The 19,304-nt window shown below is 37.6% G+C and overlaps 1 protein-coding gene across 1 annotated transcript in view; it reads left to right on the top strand.

The window, feature by feature from the left end:
• SLC7A11 (solute carrier family 7 member 11) overlaps nucleotides 1-19,304 on the top strand; it is a 103,020-nt gene that overhangs the window by 21,517 nt on the left and 62,199 nt on the right. The window contains exons 5-7 of the mRNA XM_072621053.1: nucleotides 5,010-5,135; nucleotides 8,765-8,864; nucleotides 15,558-15,602. Of these exons, the coding sequence (XP_072477154.1) occupies nucleotides 5,010-5,135; nucleotides 8,765-8,864; nucleotides 15,558-15,602 (271 nt within the window). The remainder of the gene's footprint in view (nucleotides 1-5,009; nucleotides 5,136-8,764; nucleotides 8,865-15,557; nucleotides 15,603-19,304) is intronic.

The following is a 19,304-nucleotide window of genomic DNA, read 5'->3' as shown; positions in this document are numbered from 1 at the left end:
CAATCTGACTACAAAGGCAAATAGTAGTTAAATCCTCTGGAGATACTCCATTGGATGTCTCGGAAGTTGTGAGCTACTAATTCTGGATGGGCATATTCGAAGAGAGAGTGGGAGAAAAGAGAGAGAGAGAGAGAGAGAGAGAGAGAGAGAGAGAGAGAGAGAGAGAGAGAGAGAGAGAGAGATCTTTACTTTGAATAATCTTTTGAAATAAGCAGCTTTTACCTTGAGAATCCTTCCTTATTCATTTTCCAGGAAGAAAGAACAGAGAATCAATTTATGAAACTGTGGGATCTTGGCTATTATTATTTTTTTTACTGGAAAGAGTAAAAAAATCCCAAACCTAAAGTTAATCCCAAACATCCAGAAATTTATTTTTCTCTTTCAGTCAGCAATATATGCTTGCCTTCTGTTTAGAAAGACTCAAGTCTTTTTTTCTCTCTTCCATCCTATTGCTTTTCTTCCCAGAGTTCATCTTCTATCCACTAATGCTTTCATAAAAATAAATGATAATGTCAAAAAGCCTCCCCAAGCAAACAGCAGCCTCTGTAGATTTGTCCTAGTGAATGCTCTGAGGGATGGGCATTGTGTTAACCCAAATATAAGAACCAAACAAAAATGGACACTTCTACATCACTTTAATGCTTACAGAGTATTTTATGTACACCATTTCATTTGATTATCACATAACCCAAGTCAAGATTGGAACCTGATTTTAATTCCATAACTTTATCTGAAACATAGTCGTAATTTCTTTAGTGTTTTAAGGTTTACCAAGTATTTTACATATGTTATCTCATTTGATCCTCACAATAGCTCTGTTAGGAAGCTGCTATTATTATGCCCACTTTACAGATGAGAAAATTGAGGTTGAGAGGTTAGATGACTTGGTCCTGGATTAAGTGTCTGAGGCACGATTCAAACTCAGGTATTCTTGACTATATCCAGGGATTATATCCATTGCACTACCTACCTGCTTCAAGTATTTCCCCTGTGCACTCTTTTGTTCCTTACAAAAAAGTATTCCCTCTTCAGCATAGGGCCAGCAAACATTTTGGATGTTTGTTTAGTTAGGGGAGAGGAAAAAAATTTTTTAAAAAATGATGACTACCTGCCACTTATTCCAAGTACATAAATTCTAAATGCATAAATGGTGCTTTGTATAATTCCCCACTGTGATTCCAATTCCCCTTGGACTAGGGGAAGAAAATCCACTTTCAGGAAGGGTCACTTGGGGTAACTTGATATATTCTAGGTAATTACATGTGAGAAGGCCATGTAGTACCTGTGTTCTACATAGGCATTCTGTTAAAGGGGCCACCACTCCCCATGGAGGAACCTGATCAACCTTGGCCAAGGTCTGCCAGTTTTACTCTGGGAACCACGATTAATTCTCACTAGAATGAAGTTCTTCCTTCCCAGAAGAATGGTGATGGACTATGGCTCAGTGTTCACCTAAGCATGGAAAACAATCTGGCAGATGTGCTTTTTCCCTATTTAATCAATAAGTAATTATTAAGTATCTACTTAATAAATGCCTCCACAAGTTTTTTTTAAGTGACAGTCACCGTGCTAGTTCCTAGAGAGTCAAGTATAAAGAAACTATGTAAGCTTACATTCTAATGGGGGAGATAAAATGGACCATATATATTTAATATAAATACAAAGTGAAAAAATATAAATATATACAAAATAATTAAGTATAGGGAAATTTGGATTGGGAGGAGGCATTAGCATTTAAGAAGAGGAGATCAAGAAAAGCTTCATGCTGAAAGTGTTGCTTAACTGCTTTTTGAAGGAAGAGAGGGGAGTATGAGGCAGAACTAAAGAGGGAATATCATGTGAGTACCCCAGAGAAGGTCAATTTGGCTGGATCACAGAGTGCAGGAGGAGAAGTGGTGTCCTTTGAGGCTTAAAAAGAAAAAAAAAAGTTGGAACTAAGTTGTGTAGGGCTTTAAAAGCTAAAGAGGAATTTATGCTTTGTCCTATAGGTAATAGGATGAAACTGGAGTTGGTCAGGTGGAAGAATCACAGGATTAGATCTCTCCTTTAGGAAAATTACTTTGTCAGCATTCTATAAGATGTACTAGAGTGAGAGACTTGAGGAAGGGAGACCAATTAGGAGTGTGATGTAATAATTAAGCAAGAGGTGATGAGGTCCTGGACTCAGGTGGTCTCTGTGTGAATGATGAGAAGGTGTCAAATGGGAGAGATGTGATGGAGGCAGAAATGGAAAGATTTGGCAACATGCTAGATATTATGTGGGGTTGAGAATAATGCCAATGTTACAAACCTAGGAAACTGGCAGGATGGTGGAACTTTAGAAACACTGAAGTTTAGAAAAAGGGATGATTCAAGAGGAAAGAAGATAATTTTGATTTTGAACTTGTTAAGTTTGAGATGTCTTTGGGACATTCATTTTGAAATGTCATACTCTATTTTCTCCATTTGCAGTAGAGATATTATAAAAGAATAACCATTTTTAAAATCACATTTATTACTTCTGCCATCTGAAATGCTGTACTCTGAGAAGCATTGAAATGGTTATAGAAAACTTCTGTTGGTCAGGACCATCTAAGGAATCTTATATATAACTCTCAAACTCCTGAGGTAGTCCCTGGGTACCAAAAGTCCAGTCTTCATTATTGTGGTTTGGTTTATTTGTGCTCAGGAAAAGGAAAATCAAGCAAAAGAGGTTTTAAAGGCTTTGAGATTCAGTCTTAGAGCCACATAGACTGGCCCAGTTGCTATTTCTGGAGATAATAATAATAAATAATAACAAAAGCCATAATAAATGCTATAGCTCATGGAAAATCCAAGAAAGAGATACTACAACTCATGGGAAACCCAAAGAAGAGATACTATACAATGGGAAATCCAAGGAAAAGACAGTATATATAGTTCATGGGAAATTCAAGGAAGAAAGACTATAGATCATGAGAAATCCAAGGAAAAATAGTCTTAGCTCCAGAAAAGAAGAGAGTGATAGTGGAAGTTGTTTTGACTTTTCAGTTTACTGTGTGGGCAGCTCTTGTTGCCCCGTAGCCAGTCATCTTTGAGGTGGTTTTCCCTCCCTCGTAGTCATGGTAGTAGGTCAGAGCTCCCAGGTGAGAGGTAGAGGTGGGGTGGAGTGAGTGGAAGCTGCCAGTTAGAATCCTGTGGATGTTCATTTCCTTTAGCAAGGGGGCCCCACTCTCTAGGGTTTAAGTCTGAAGCACATAGTTGATGGGATGACCCCACATGTTCCATGGGGTATTCCAGATCATTTCCATCCACACACACAGTATGTTAGTCCTGGGAGTAGAGAAGAAAAACAATCTTTGGTGTTCCAGAACCTAGGGAGTAAAGCAAAGATCTGGTCTGAAAGGATGGGTCATTTGGTGCTATATGACTACAGAAGGAGACTGACAAATACTTGCATTGCTGGACCTTTGTTCTTCATCTATAAAATGAGGGAGTTGGATGAGTTGCCTTTAAGGTTCTTTCCAAGTATAAATTTCTCTCTCTCTGTCTCTGTCTCTCTGTCTCTGTCTCTCCCCTTCCCTTCCCCTCACACAGCTACTGATCTTAGGTCTGCCAATGACTACTTGTGTAGCATTGGTAATTCAATTAACTTCTCACTGTAAAATAAGACAGATGGACTAGTTGGCAAATTCTTTCAGTTTCAAATCTAAGATTATATTTCCTCAGTGTGTGGGAACCCCTAGTATAAAAACTTATACTTCTTCATATCAACAATTGGTTTAAGGAAGTTACTTGGGGCCCATGATCATAGAGACTGTGAGTCAAGCATTTATTAAGTGGCCAGGAGACCAGAGCCTGGCCAACTATGTGTCGGGCAGTGTGCTAAGCACCAGAAAAACTAAAAAAAGGTAAAAGAAAGTTCTTGACATTCAAATTCACAGTCTAATGGTGGAGACAGCATGAAAACAATTGTCTACAAACAACATATATGGGGGTACATTATGGGGGGGATGTATGGGGGGCAGATTAGAAATAATTGACAAAGGATAGGGACTTGTATTAAGAGGCATCAGACAAGGCTTTATGCAGAAGGTAAGACTGAAACTTGGAAGCCAAGAAAACCAGAAGGTGGAGAGGAGGAGGGAGTGAAATGCAGGCATGAGGACAGCCAGTGGAAATATTTGGATGGAGCGTCTTGTTTGCGCAAGAGTGTCACTGGAACTCAGCGTATGGAAAAGAGTATGATGTAAAAAAGCTTGGAAAGGTAGGATGTTTGGCTTTCAATGTCAAAAAGAGAATTTTATATTTGATCCTGGAGGGGAGGACCACTTCCCTGAATAAGAGGTGGACATGGTCACACAGCCAGTATATGTCCAGAATGCTTAACTTAAATTCAAGTTGTTTTGCCCAAGGATAGTTCTCTATCCATTGTAACACCTTTTCCCTCTAAACCTATTATCTTGCTCTCTATAGCCTCCCTTCTCTTTCCCAAACACTCATTTTCAGTTCAGCCAGGGTGGTAGAGATGTAATAACAATAATCCTCATTTACACGTTGCTCACCACAATCCTGTGAGTTAGGTAATATAAATATGTTTACAAGCAGATTAAGAGATTTGCCCAGACTCACACAGACAGTAACTGCTGAAGCCTAGTGGAACCTGGAGTCTTCTAAGTCAAGACATTTTGATGTTCAAGGCAAGGAGCTAAGAGTTTAATTTCAAAGACTTTTGAAATCCTCACAATTATCAAATTCTGGAGATGTCTTTTTTTTAATGGTATTTTGATGAGGGGCTTAGTGCATCAAGAAAGTGGGTCTTCTATGTAACTGAAGGAATATTTTGAAAAGATTGCTTCTTTATACCACACACATACACACACGCACCATACACACCATACACACATGCACACGCACACACCACACACACACCACACACCACACGCACATGCACACGCGCGCACACACACACACACACACACTCTAGAAGGAACATATTTCCATTCTGATAAGAACTTCCTTCAGTAACTTTTCATCCTCTTTCCTTGCAGCCACAGTCATGGTCCTCAATAGCTCAAGTGTCAGCTGGAGTTCCAGGATCCAGATTATTTTAACCATTTGCAAACTTATAGCAATTCTGATGATTATAGCCCTTGGAGTGATGCAACTAATTAAAGGTAGGCACTGGAAAGGAAATGCTCTTTCAATGACTTATCTGCTTTTGTCTTCTCCTACCAGATTTGAGCTAGCGCTAGCAGAATCTCTTAATTAGGCTCTGCTTGTGAATCTTAAGCTCTATACCATCCTCTAAGTGATTTGAAGTGTTGCTGCTTTGGGGGTGAGATGATATTTACAGCTGTAGTCTATAACAAGAGGATGAAGCATGGACCCTGCATAGAAAATGAAGCCATACTGGATTCTCCCAGTGAAAAATGTTTGGAATAAAACTTTTCTAAGGCATTATAGAGTTTTAGACTTAGAAGGATCCTTTGAGATGAGTTTGGACCCTTTGTTTTCTTTTATATTCTATATTTTATTGATGCCTCCTGCCTTTTAAAAATTGAGTGTTTTATTTTCTCTTTTCATTTCTTTTGTTGGCAGCATATATATCATCTTCCTGGTCCTGCTTAATTTGCGCTTCATCAGTTCACGTTTTTCCCACATTTCTCTGAATTCCACATGACTGTCATTTCAATGATGCAAAAATATCCCCTTAGGTTCATGTGTAGTATTTTGTTTAGCCGTTTCTAGGCCAGCTCCAAACTACTTTGTGCCCTCTTCTTTTCTATTGAAAATTTTGCGGTAGGAATGGTAGCAGTAATTGGATCACCACTTCTAGGTCTGCAAGGAGGGAAAAGGGGGTGGGGGACACATTGTGGGACATGCGTATGGTGGCAGGACAAATTGTCTGAACTAGATACACACTGGTTTCATGGCGGATGCTTAGATGGACATGTGAAGGATGGTCTGGGCCCTTTCCTATTTAGTTTTACTCAGTGCAAGGGCCTGCCCTTTAGGATCCTACTCACATAAGATCCTAATAAATACAGTGCAATATCAACAAGTATTTGTTAAATCTACCATGTCACATACTATGGTAAGTACTGTGGAGACCATGTCTGGGGGCGATGCAGAGACAAAAATGAAACAGTTTTTGCCTCCAGGGAATTTGTATTCTGTCTAGGAAACAACATGCATGCAGACATAAGTAAAAACAAATATATAAAGATATCTATTTATACCTAAATAAATAGAAGGCCAAGTTTTTTAGTTTGTTTTTGTTTTCTGACAGAGCATGAATAAGGAGAGCCACTAGCAGCTTGAGTGATCAGAAAAGGCTTCACATAGCAATTATCCCTTTGAGGAGAGATTTGAAGGAAGCTAGAGATTTTACAGGGTGGAGGAAAAGCAGGAATCTATTCCAAATGTGAGGGACAAATTGTGCTAATGCACAAGGACACGGGTGATGAAATGGTGTGTGTGAGTAACGAGTTTGACCAGAATTTTGAGTGTATGCAAAGGAGCAGTAAGGAATAAGTCAGGAAAGGTAGGCCAGAGCTGGACGGAAGTGTTTAAAATGCCCCAGAGGAATTTTATAGCTTTATATACACACTCAGGGGTGGGTGTCTTGGTTAACTTTATTCAATTAAAAAATTCATTCAACAAACATTTATTAAATTTCTGTCACATATAAGACACTGGGGATTCAGAATAAACACGAGTCATTGATGATATTGATTGTGGCTAATATTTATTTAGAGCCTGCTCTGTGCCAGGCACTATGCTAAGCACTTTCATGACCACTATCTCATCTGGTCCTAACAACAATCCTAGGAGCTAGGTGCTATTATTATCTCCACTAAACGGTTCCTATCTTCAAGGACTTCAGTTCTACTCTGAGGGAGGGCAATGGGAAGAGAGGGAGGGGGCACACATTTAAATTGATATGTAATATGTTCAAAAAGTAATTTTCAGGGAGAGAAAGTAACATGAGTGATATTTTTTCCATTTTCAAATTTTTTAATGAAATATAATATGTGCAAAATTTTGCCAGTGGTGGAAAATATTGATTATCTACTACTAGCTTTTGTCCATTCATCTGAGATCACTAGGTACCATAGAATCTAGGTTCACATCCTGCCTCTGACTTTTGCTAACTCTATTACCTTGGACAACTCATTGAATTTCCATAGGCCTCAGTTACCTCATCTGCAAAATAAGGTCATTGGATTAGATCAGTGGTGTCAAATGAAAATAGAAATAGGCTGCTGGACACAATAGAGCCATTAAACCATACCTAAAGATCCCTGCAGCACTCATTGATTTAGAAAGCTACATATTTATATTATGTTCTATTGTATTTTTATTTATTATTTCCCAGTTACATTTTACTCTGGTTCTAGCTGTACTCAAGAGTGTTTCTGAGTCTTGTGTGTTTGACTTCTGTGAATGAGGTGACCTATTAGGTTCCCTCCAGCTCTACATCTGTGAGACCATGAAACCTCATGGTCAGTTCCAATTTGACTCATACTTCCTAGCATGGACGGTGGGATGGGGTTGGGGTATTAACCATGTGTTAACCAGACAGGTTAATTTATCGTGTCAATAGGACCATAGACTGAGAAATAGAAGGAATCTCAAAATTCATCCATTATAGACTCTTTAATTTTACAGATGAGGAAAATGAGGCCCAGAGAGATTAAGTGATGTATTTTGCAATGTCAAACCATAAGTCCATCATAGAGATAAAACTCACAGCTAGGACTTAGGGTTTACCTTCAAAACTCCTTCCACTGCACTGTGACCTCATTCAACATACTCGAGTAACGTGAAATACTAGGTGTTTAGGTGCCTTGAGGAATATTATTTTTGTAAATGTTTTTAAAAAAATAAGACATATTTATGCTTGAGTCATAATTGAGTAATGTTCTCTTTTCTTTTTTCTTCCACTTAATATTATTTTATTTTTCCAATTACATATATAGTTTTCAACATTCACTTTATAAGATTGTGAGTTCCATGTTTTTCTCCCTCCCTCTCTCCCTTCCCCCTGTCCCTAAGACAGCAAGCAATCTGATATAGGCTACACATGGATAATATTAAATATTATACATATTAAAATGTGGAAATATTAATTAATTAATTAAATATTAAACATATTTCCACATTAGTCATGTTGTGAAAGAAGAATCAGAACAAAAGGGAAAAACCATGAGAAAGAACAAAGAAAAAAAGAGAAAAATGTATGCTTCCATCTGCATTCAAATTCCATAGTTCTTTTTCTGGATGTGGATACCATTTTCCATCATGAGTCTGTTGGAATTGTCTTAGATCCTTCCATTGCTGAGAAAAGCTAAGTTTAATGAAGTCAGTCATTACACACTGTGGCTGCAACTGTGTGCAGTGTTCTCCTGGTTCTGCTCCCTTCACTGAGTAATATTTTCAGTGTTAGTGTTGTTCTGAGCCTATGACTTTCTTTAGTTTAGAGAACTCTGGTGTTGTTTGGAAACTCCCTTCACTAATACAGAGTCTAACTCTATGTTCTAACTATAACTTATTCTATATTTTATTATTCTGTGGTCTACCAATAATTTATAGTCCTTGACAGCTTCTTGGATCCCTGGGAGGTTAAGTTAACTTGTTCTTGGGTCTTACACCTAGGGTCAAGACTTGAGGGCAAAGCCTCCTGACTCCTCCAAGGTTGGCCTTTTCTCTACCCATTAAGCCAAACTATCTCTCAAAAAAAATTGGTTTTTTTGGTTATTTAACAATCCATATAATTATTTATTTTAATTTGATTTTCTAGGTCAAACCCAGCACTTTAAAAATGCCTTTTCAGGAAATGATGCCAATATTATGGGGTTACCCTTGGCTTTTTATTATGGAATGTATGCATATGCGGGCTGGTAAGTTGATTTCTCTGTTTTATAGGTTGCATCCAGTATGCGTATTTGCTCCTAAATATTTTGTTTAACTTTTTTTAAGGCAGTTGGGGTTAAATGACTTACCCAGTGTCACACAGCTAGTGTCTGAGGCTGAATTTGAACTCAGATCCTCCTGACTTGCTCTATTCACTGTGACACCTAGTTGCCCCTGTATTTAGTCTTTATTTGGAATGAAGTACTGCAGTGTAGGAGCCAGGGATGCTGCTTCCCTCAGCTCCTGACCCATTGCCATCTTTAAATCCTGAGATTAAACAATGTGGTTTTGTTATGAGTAAATGCCATTTTTCCAAGACTAGGAATGCATTAGATCAAATGCAAACATTTGTTACGTACAGAGCACTGTGCAAGTGTGTGTGTGTGTGTGTGTGTGTGTGTGTGTGTGTACACACACATTTTCTTTTCCTATGGTCATTGGTTACATTCATTTGGATACCATTTAGTTCAACTTAATTCACCAAATATATGGACAAGGTGTGATACTAGGTACTGAGCATATAAGAAAAAGATAAAAGAGATTTCCAGAAGTAATCATTCTTGTCTTCAAAGAGCTTATTTTCAAGTAGAAGGGTAATACAAAACATTACATGAGAAGTGGATCAGAAAATTAGAACAACAGAAGATGGGAAGGTGGGTCTCTCCCGGGACAGGGTCAGGGAGGACAGTGGCATGAAAATTTGAGAGAAAAGGTGCAACAGCTCGAAGCAATGGGGACGTCTTACTGTGTGCCAGATCCCTATCTTTAAGAGTCAAGACAAGATGAGGCAGAGAAGGAGCAGCAGTTCCTCCATCAATGCCCACAACCTCTGATGTTGTTGATGGGAGAATTTCTGTCAGGAATGCAGATCACGCTGACACTTAATGAATTCTCTGAGGCTCAGAAAGGTGCCAGGTAGTTGCTTGGGGTGACTCAGATATTAAGTATCACAGATAGGGTTTGATCTCAGACTTTTCTGACTTGAAGTCCAGCGTGCTGCCTGTGACTATTCTTAGTAGATATTAATACTTTACTTGTCAAAATATCTTTTATCTGAGCTTCTCAAGAGTCGTTTATACTGAATAATTCTCTTCATGTTCCCATGAGAAAGGAAAATACTTCAGATTAAGAAATCAGTCAGACTCCCAAGAGGTAAGATGACATTCAGAGACAGGGACTGGAAACCGAGATAATAAGCTCCGTTGTATAGGACAGACCAATTCTGCTTCAAAGTTCCTGGACAAGTTTCTTAAATACCTGAAAGTAGAAATATGTACAAAAACTGATTAGAGACTTCATTTATCACAGAAATGTTGCCTTTCAAGCACTTCCCACAAGGACAACAATGTGGCTAATGACATGGGACTTTGTATTTATTACTTTATTAGCAGAGTTGAATAACAAGTATCACAGATAAAATCCCTTTCTTCTCACCCCCCCCCATCTATTTTATTGTAGTAGGACTAAATAGGAAAAATGATAGTGTGTATTTCTTAAAAGTGCGCCAGGTGATCCCAATAGATTGCATAAGAGACTGTAAACATAAAAGCCATTATGGTCAGCTCCCAACTGGATGACGGACGGACTTTGACCTCGGCAAAAAAATTTTACACAAGTTTGAATTCCCGCAACTCCAAACTTCTATTGAGCTACCTGTCTCCATTGACATTTGATGTGCCCAAATTAATTTTAATATTTGGCATTGAGATTTTATTTTATTTTCATAGGACTTTGGAGATGAGATAATCTCACCTCCCACCTCTTTTAACCAATAATCACCAGTGTTTGCTTGAACATTTCTAGGGATAGGATGCTCATTACTCTTTCCATTGTTATACAATTCTAAGCATTATGCAATATGGTTAGCCAAAAATCATTTGCAAGCTATATGTCCTGAGAAAGATATGCATAATGCATCCCAAAGTCAAATATATGTATATATGTATGTGTACACACACACACACACACACACACACACACACACACGTATTTTCTTATAATCATTGGTTACATTCATTTGGATATAATTCAGTTCAATTTAATTCGACAAACATATGGACAAGATGTGGTACTAGGTATTGAGCATATAAGAAAAAGATAAAAGGGATTTTGCCCCCCAAAAACTTACATTCTCCTGGAAGAGTGGGGGTAGGTGGGTGGGAGATATAACAGGTATGTAGGAACACTTTTCATAAGTAGGGTCATAGATAGCTGGAAAGGATGTAAAGTTCATCCAGTCTAATCCCTTCATTTTATAAATGCAGAAAATGAGACCAAGAGAGATAGTGACTTATCCAAGGTCATTCAGGTAGTATTAGCAGAGGTAGAATTTTGAATCCAAGGTCCGTTGATTCTGAGAGGGTACCACACTGTCCTCTAGGAGCTGACTGGACAAATAAATGGAAAGTGTAACATAGATCTCATGGAAATATGAAAATCACATGTTCTAGGAATTAAAAAAATAAATAATCATTCATTGATGTGCACTCTTTCAGATAGGGATACTTTGTGGTGGTGATAAGGGGTAATGTGCATGTTTCTGTATGTGGGGAGGGGCTGAAGACTGAGGAAGGCAGAACAGAGGCCATTTCATCTAAAATTAGGCATGGGGAAAAGCATGACTTTTATGTTCAGATTATCTGGTTTTGAAGCCCAGCTTTTCTCTACATACTAATGATAGGAATGGTAGTGGTGCCAGTTCATTGTAAGATTCCCTTCTCTAGATATCAGTTTCCCCCTTTACAAAATGTAGGCACTAGAGTAGGGGAATACTTAAATTTCCTCCTCACTTTTAATAGATGACTTCAGTGGCTCTAGGATTGCCTTTTGTAGTTTATAGCTGATTGCTAAAACTTTTAATCCTCTGGGCAGTGAAAGTAAGCTTTCCTTGCTTAATCTGGGTTCACAATAGGAAGGTCCCCTAACAGAAATACTATAGTGTATTGGAAACAGCGTCAAACTCTCAGGGCATTAGCTGTGAAATGTTTGCTTGTATATTCTGAAGGCATTTTTTCATTGCTATTCAAGTACGTGCATTAACCTTGAAGCAATCTCCTTTCCTGACACATTCTCATGTCACCTTCAATATTCTAAGAAATCCTGTCTCACTGCTATAACTTTTTCAGGCTTTACCTTCTTGCTCAATGTAAGAGTGTCTGAATGTTTGACTTCTGTGGTGGTTAAACACCTCCTTATTTTACTTCTGGGATAGGGTACATGTGGAGTCATAGTTCCATAGGTTTAGACCTAGAAGGAAAGCTATCTCTTCTAATCCCCTCATTTTATAGATGATAAAATTGAGACCCAGAGTCATTACCAAATTCGTACAAGTCATTAGTAGCAAGAGTTGGGATTAGAGTTCAAGTCATATTTACTCCAGATTCATGGAAAGTAGGTTGGGAAGGGTAGTTTATATGAGAATGGAAATGTTCAAAATGGTCGTCTCTACCTGAATGTTGAAACATATAGATCAAATTGCATCTATTTATGAATATTTTGGCAAAGTCATGACCAGCACAATAGCGGCCATTACTAGAGAACTTTTAAGATTTGCAAAAAGATTTATCCACATTATTTTATTTGAATGTCACAACAACCATATGTAGGTATCTCCTTCCCATACTCAACCTCCCAAAGGCAGAATTCCTATCTTGGTTGTTATGAGGACTGAGTGAGGCAATATTTGTAAATTCCTGCAATATAGTAGGTATTTAGATAGTTATAAATGCTAACTATTATTGTTATTAACTCCCATGATTCTGTAGTCACTAAATACTCCTTGTACAAAGGGAAACTGCAACTTTGGTCATTAGGTAGGACACCAAACTGGGTCTCCTTCCAGTATTAAACCCCCAATTAACCATTATATTTAGTATCTGATTCCTTTCCATGTTTCATCATCTTCCCTTTGTGAATGCAGAGCTTCCTTACCTACTTTCCTCCAGATCTCTGTGTGGAATAGATGCTAGTGCCATTTTCTACCCTGACCGTGCTGTCTCTGAAATAAGTACCTGACTGTCCTCAGGGTTTTTAAACTTCTTATTATTGTTACCCAGAAGAGACCTGGCAGATTGTAAAAGCAACAGAAGAAATCTGTAGAGGTCTTCTATCTAGTCACCCCTTTATCCTTCTGTGAAGGTTAATAGTCTAAGGGATTTTGTCTCCTGGTCCTTAATTAACTGTTGTATTGTTGCTGTACTGGAGATAGAAGTATAGATTAAAAAGTGAAAAGTACCTTGAAGGACTTTAAGTTGAATCCTTTCATTTTGTAGCTGAGGCAACTGAGGTACATAGAAGTTAAGATATTCACTCAGGTTCACAGAGCTAGTAAATATCAGGCACAATTTAAACTCAGGTCTTCCTCATTCCATACCTAGCTCTCTTTCCATTGGGCTATCTAGCTGCCTCTAAGAATCAGCCCCACTCTGATCTTGCCTGGGCTGTATATTATACTAATCTCTGAGACTCCAAAGTCTTAAGATTGGTGTCATTGTTAGAATTCCCAGTCTTTTAAATAATCTTCCTACTAGTCTTTCCCCCCCCTGCTTGTAGGTATAGAGATGCTAATTTTTAGTGAAGGCTCTTTTAGATAGAAACCTAAATATTTTTCCTTGGTATTTAGAAATAAGTGCCCCTCACTGCCAGTTACTACCTGTGTGACTTTTGATTATCTCAACATTCCTGGGCCTCGTTTTCTTGTTCTATAAAAGGGTAGTTGGTTGTTGTCTTTCCATGGTTAAAGAGGACCAAAAGGATATGATATTATTGGATTCAGTGTGCTGTGTGTTTGATTATGACCACCCAAACCAATATGAGCTCAGAAGGCTCTACCATAGGTTGGTTGCAAATGGCCCATTTGAACATTTGAGTGGAGATATCTCTAAAGTGGTGCATCTCAAAAAGGATAGGTTTGTACTAGTTGGTAACCAAGGCCCATTCCAGCTCTATATCTAGGATTCTTTGGTTCTTATCAATCTTCTTAATCCCAGATACTTTTACTGTCAAAACCTAAGATTGCAGTCGTTTCATTGGCTACAATAATCTACGATTGACTCACCGAGCTTGCCATCCACTAAAATCTCCTCATCTTTTTCAGGCAAATAACTATCTAATGAAGCCAATCTTATGTAGTTGAACTCAAGTGTAAAGCTTTATTTACATTTATCCTTTTCAGATTTTGACTCAGTTTCAGCCCAGTGTTTCTCTGTGTTTCTCTGGATTCCCTGAAGCATATTCCCTAACTTGTTGATATGTAAGAAGTAACACTCCACTGTCAGAATTGAGGCAGACTAGACCATGACTCTGTGGCCTTCAGTAATTAAGAAAGGAAGACTTATTCTATCCAGATCAGAGAGGAAATTCTTGGTTCATGAGATCAGAAGTAAAGGTGTATGAAATAAGGAACTGGATGACAAATTAAATTAGCGGATTGAGCAAGGACATATTTCTTAGAATAATCCATTCTTTCCTCAAGTTTTGGAAAAATTAGAAATGGGGCTAGAATTTTAGAAGCTTTAGTTTAAAGATGATGATACTGACAATGATAAGCTAGCATAAGGAATAATTTATTAAAAAAGAAAGCAACTGGGCCAGGGAGTTGGGGGACTGGGTATTTATTAGAGCCCTGAGATTCATAGATGGCTTTATAGTACTTTATGCTAGTCTTCCCATTTTTTTTTTTCTGAATTTTCTGTGTTCCTCAAGGGAATCATTTTCAGACAAACCAAGGTGAAGTAGGAACTGACTACTTTTTAAGCATGTGAAATCTAGAAATATTGCTTCCCTTTCCCCTTACTTTTTCTGTTTGCCCTGGACCGTAACCATTGTATCACATCCTTCAGAGTACATAGTCCATGTGGAACTCTTCATTACACCTTGCTTTCCTTACGTGACCAGAACTTCAGTTTCTGAAACTTGTTTTTTAGTTACTAAAATGAACACATGCCACTTTGGGGACCAACTTTTTAAATTGACCCTTATTGTCACTTTTGACTCACTAATTCAATGTCCTTCCAATCAAAGTCACTTTTCCAAGCAGAACTTGCCAAATATTCAGCTCTTGGGTCTTGAACATTGCTTTTTTGTCGCAGAATCAAGTTCAACATTTAATTGAGATGGAGTGTGACAAGTTTGATGGTTTTTGTCCTAGCTTAATGGAAGGCTTTAAGTACATTGAACCCTCACAAGCAGAAATTCAAGACATTTTCATCTCAGTATACCCAGAAGTTGTGGTCACATTCATTCACCCAGTTAATGGTTATTTCATCTTGTCAAGCCTTTGGTTGCAAGAAAGTGCAATGAGCAAAATAGTGTGTACAGAAAAGGTGACTTTTCATTTTAAATACATTTTCAAAGTAAGTCTGAATCTGCATAGTAACTATGGCACTGTTTTTAGTGAGACCCAATGATAATGCCTTGTGTTCAATTTAATACAATTCAAATAAACATAATCCAATTCAAAAGAATTCCATTCCACTGGCATTTATTAAGCAACTGTCCTCCACCAGGGGCTATATGAGGTTCCGGAGACGGAGACATATACAAAGAGAAAAATGAAATTGTCCTTGCCCTCAAGGAGACTAAATTCTACTAGAAGAGTTTATATTTACTTTGTAGACTTTAATTTGCTATATAAATGTCAGTAGTTGTTCTTTCCAACTCATTGAGTTCTTCTTTGATAGGTTTTATCTCAACTTTGTTACTGAAGAAGTAGAAAATCCTGAGCGGTAAGTAACTATACACACACACGTCATTTTAAAACATTTATTAAAGCATACTAGCTTAGAACAAAGGCTCTTTATCTTTCTATCACCACTCCTCCACACCCTGCCCCAAACCCCCAGATAAACAAGATCTATTTGAATTTTGCTGAGAGATTTGGTTTTTTTGGAGTAAAGTAACCTGATTATGTTTTCCACTTTCCTGGCTGATTCAATAAGTAGAAAAGTCAAATGGACAGCTGTCCATTTTCTAGCTAAACTACCTATAAATGACTCCTGTGTGTACAATATCATGTATATTTGTGAGTAATCCAATATACAAGGAGAGTTCCTGTAGATATTCAGAGTCCTTATGGAAAACTAATCTTTTTCAGGGGACTGGGGACATTATAATGACTAATTTGTATATGAGGATGTAGAATTTCCCTCCTAGTGCAAGATGGGGTTTTCTATGTAGACAAACATATAAGTATATTTTTGTGTATGTGTACCCATATGTATATGTATGTATACATACATGTATGTACACACACATATGTGCCTGTGTATACATATGTGCATGTATACCCATATGAGTATGTATGTATATATGCATATACCTATATTTGTGTCTGTGTGTGTGCACACACACACGCACACATGCACACACACGTATATAGTACAAATGGGAGGTTACTTCAGAGGGAAGATGCTAGCAGGGGACCATTAAAGGCCTTTTGAAGAAAGCAGGATTTGAGCTGAATCTTGAGGAAAGCCAGAGAAGCCAGGAGGTTTAGATGAGGAGGAAGAACATTGTAGACTTAAAAGATAACCAGAGAAAGATGTGGGATGTCTTTTGCTAGGAATACCAAAAAAGTAAATTCACTAGATTATAGACTACATGGAGAGGAATAAAGTATACAAAAATTGGTAAGCTAGGAAGGAGCCAAATTGTAAAGGTCTTTAATAGCCAAAAATAAATTTCTGTATTTTGTCCTGGAGGTAAGAAGAAGGGAGCTACTGGAGTTTACTGAATAGGGGAATGATATGACCAGCCTTGTGCTTTAGGAAAATCACATTGGTCAACTGAGTGGAGAATGGAATGAAGTGAGGACAGACTTGAGGCAGAGAAATTGATCAGAAGGCTATTACAATAGTCTAAATGTGAAGTGATGAGGGCCTACACCAGGATGGAGGCTGTGTGAGTGAGAAGAGGAGAGAAGGTGACATATGTGAGAGATATTATGCAATTAGAGACAAAAAGACCTGGCAACAGATGAATATGTGGGGTGTGTGGAAGTCACATACTGAGGATGGCACCAATTTTGGGGGCCTGGGTGACTGGAAGAGGGCAGAGCCTTCAACAGAAATAGAAGAGTTTCAAAGAGAGAAGGATTTATTTGGACGTGTTGAACAGTTTAAGCTTCATCTAATGGGAATTCTTTTGAACACTGTTGAGATTTTACATTGTTAGCTAGATCATAATTAGATGATGGTCACCTTGTAAGACTGCATTTGGAATACTCCATTCAGTTTGGACTGGTACACACTGATCAACTGGAGAAACAGGACATGTTTAACTGAGAGAAGAGAAACCTTGGGGTCATAAGAAAGCTATGTTTAGGTTTCTGAAGGGTTGTCAGCTGGAAAAAAGGATTAGACAGTCTGCTTGGCTTTGTAAAGCAGAATTAGAATCAATTAGTGGAATGGTAATAATAACTCCTATTTCTTATAGGATTTTATGATTTGCTAAGCACTTTCTTAAAATAACCCTGTGAGGTAAGTGATGAGATATTATTAACCCTTTCTATCTCCATTTTACAAACGAGACAGCTGAAACTCAGATTAAATGATTGACCTGGGGATCACACTATAAATGCCAAGTTAGGAACCTAACAGCTGGTGGTAGAAGACAAGAGGACTGTGGATAAAGCAGACTGTGGATAAAGCACTAGACTTGGAATCCGGAAGACCTGAATTCAAATACAGCCTCAGAGATTTACTAGTTGTGTGACTCTGGACAAGTCACTCTGCCTACTTCAGTTTTCTCAAATATAAAATGGGATTAATATCCATCCCTAAAGTGCCCCTACCTCCCAGGGTTGTAATAAGGATCAAATGAGATATTTGTAAAAGTTCTTACAACATTTCTTCCCTACCTCCCAAGTCCAATATTCTTTCTATTCCACTATGATGGCTCAGTGGAAATAGAAGAGAGCCCAATTTAGGTTCAATAAAAAGAACTTCCTAGCAACTAAGGCTATTCTCCACCCCACCCCCTCCCCCCAAAAAAAGAAGAAAAAAGAAAAGAAAGAAAAGAAAAGAAACTTCCTTGGACAGTGTTAGGGTGCCTTCACTAGAGGTCTTTGAGTAAAGGCAGGGTGACTTCCTTTTGTTAATTTTGCTCAGTACATCCTTGTTGAAATATTTCGTGAGCTAGATGGCCTCTGAAGTCTTGTTCAAATCTGAGATTCAGTGAAAAGATGGATCAAAAATTTGAGTGCCTGTGATTTCTCAATCCAAATTAGGTAAATTATGCAATTTTGGCATGTTGTGTTATAGGATAGTAAAGAAATTTGACAAAGGAGAGTTAACCAATGTTTTCAAACAACTCAAATTATAGCACTCACTTGGTTTATACTAAAATTTTCACCTATTTTAGACTAACTTTTCATTCATATTTATTGATTTTTGAACACTGAGGTACAGGGTCTGGAGAGTTTATGAAAGGATATGGCTTTCTGGATGGTTTCATAGATCTGTGACTTTGAATGGGGTAGAGAAGAACTCTTCACTTTTCAACAGAATGGCTACCTTCACTTGTCTTATTCAGTATCTCTGAGAAGCAGCAAACTACCTTTTCTTCTTAATCCATTACTCCATTTGAGATTCATATAGATCCATCAGCTGGTCATTCATTAGTGGTTGAAGGATCATTCATGTACTGGTTTTAATGGCAACAAAATTAAGGGATTGCTTTTAAATTACTTCAAACTATTTCAGCGAATGATTTTTTTAATATTAGAAGTATGAAACACCAATACATCTTATAGCTATATTGTTATTTTATTTTTCAAAGACATGACCTAAAAATTGCAATATATAATGTGGGGAAACATGGAACATTTTTTCCTGTATTGTCATCACTCCAAGATCCATTAATAATACCTAATATTTATCTAGCATTTTACAGATACAAAGTACCTTTTACACATTATCTCATTTGTTCCTCACAACCAATCTGATGAAATAGGCAGCATAAATATTCTTATCTTTGTTTTACAAAGGAAGAAACTGAGGCTTTGAGTTATGATGCTTACCCAAATTCACAGGAAAGAATAGAGTCAGAAAGTTTTGGTCTTTTGACTCCAAGTCCAGTGGTATACTTAAGACTGAAGCAGAACCACTCAGTTTTTGTTGCAGACACACAAATCTCTGACTTCTTGGAGACATTCTTATATTTATTGTATCGTATTGAATACATATAAATATATATTCTTGTATGTATATATATGCATATATAAATATATATACTGCATTTATTGTACAAAATATTGTATACATCTAATTCATGAGAACAACTCAACCAGGAGACTTGGAATGTGCTATAAATTTCACATTGTCTCAACTGACTTCCATTTAGATCCATTTATATCTGAAATATGAGGCGTGGTACTACCTTGAATGAAGTGAATGTGTGAGTGGGCTGATAGATTCATGATTTGGGGG

Source organism: Notamacropus eugenii, chromosome 6, assembly GCF_028372415.1.
Source record: "Notamacropus eugenii isolate mMacEug1 chromosome 6, mMacEug1.pri_v2, whole genome shotgun sequence".
Classification (NCBI taxonomy): domain Eukaryota; kingdom Metazoa; phylum Chordata; class Mammalia; order Diprotodontia; family Macropodidae; genus Notamacropus; species Notamacropus eugenii.
Note: the sequence above shows the minus strand (reverse complement) of the source record. Positions and strands in the feature narration are given on the sequence as shown.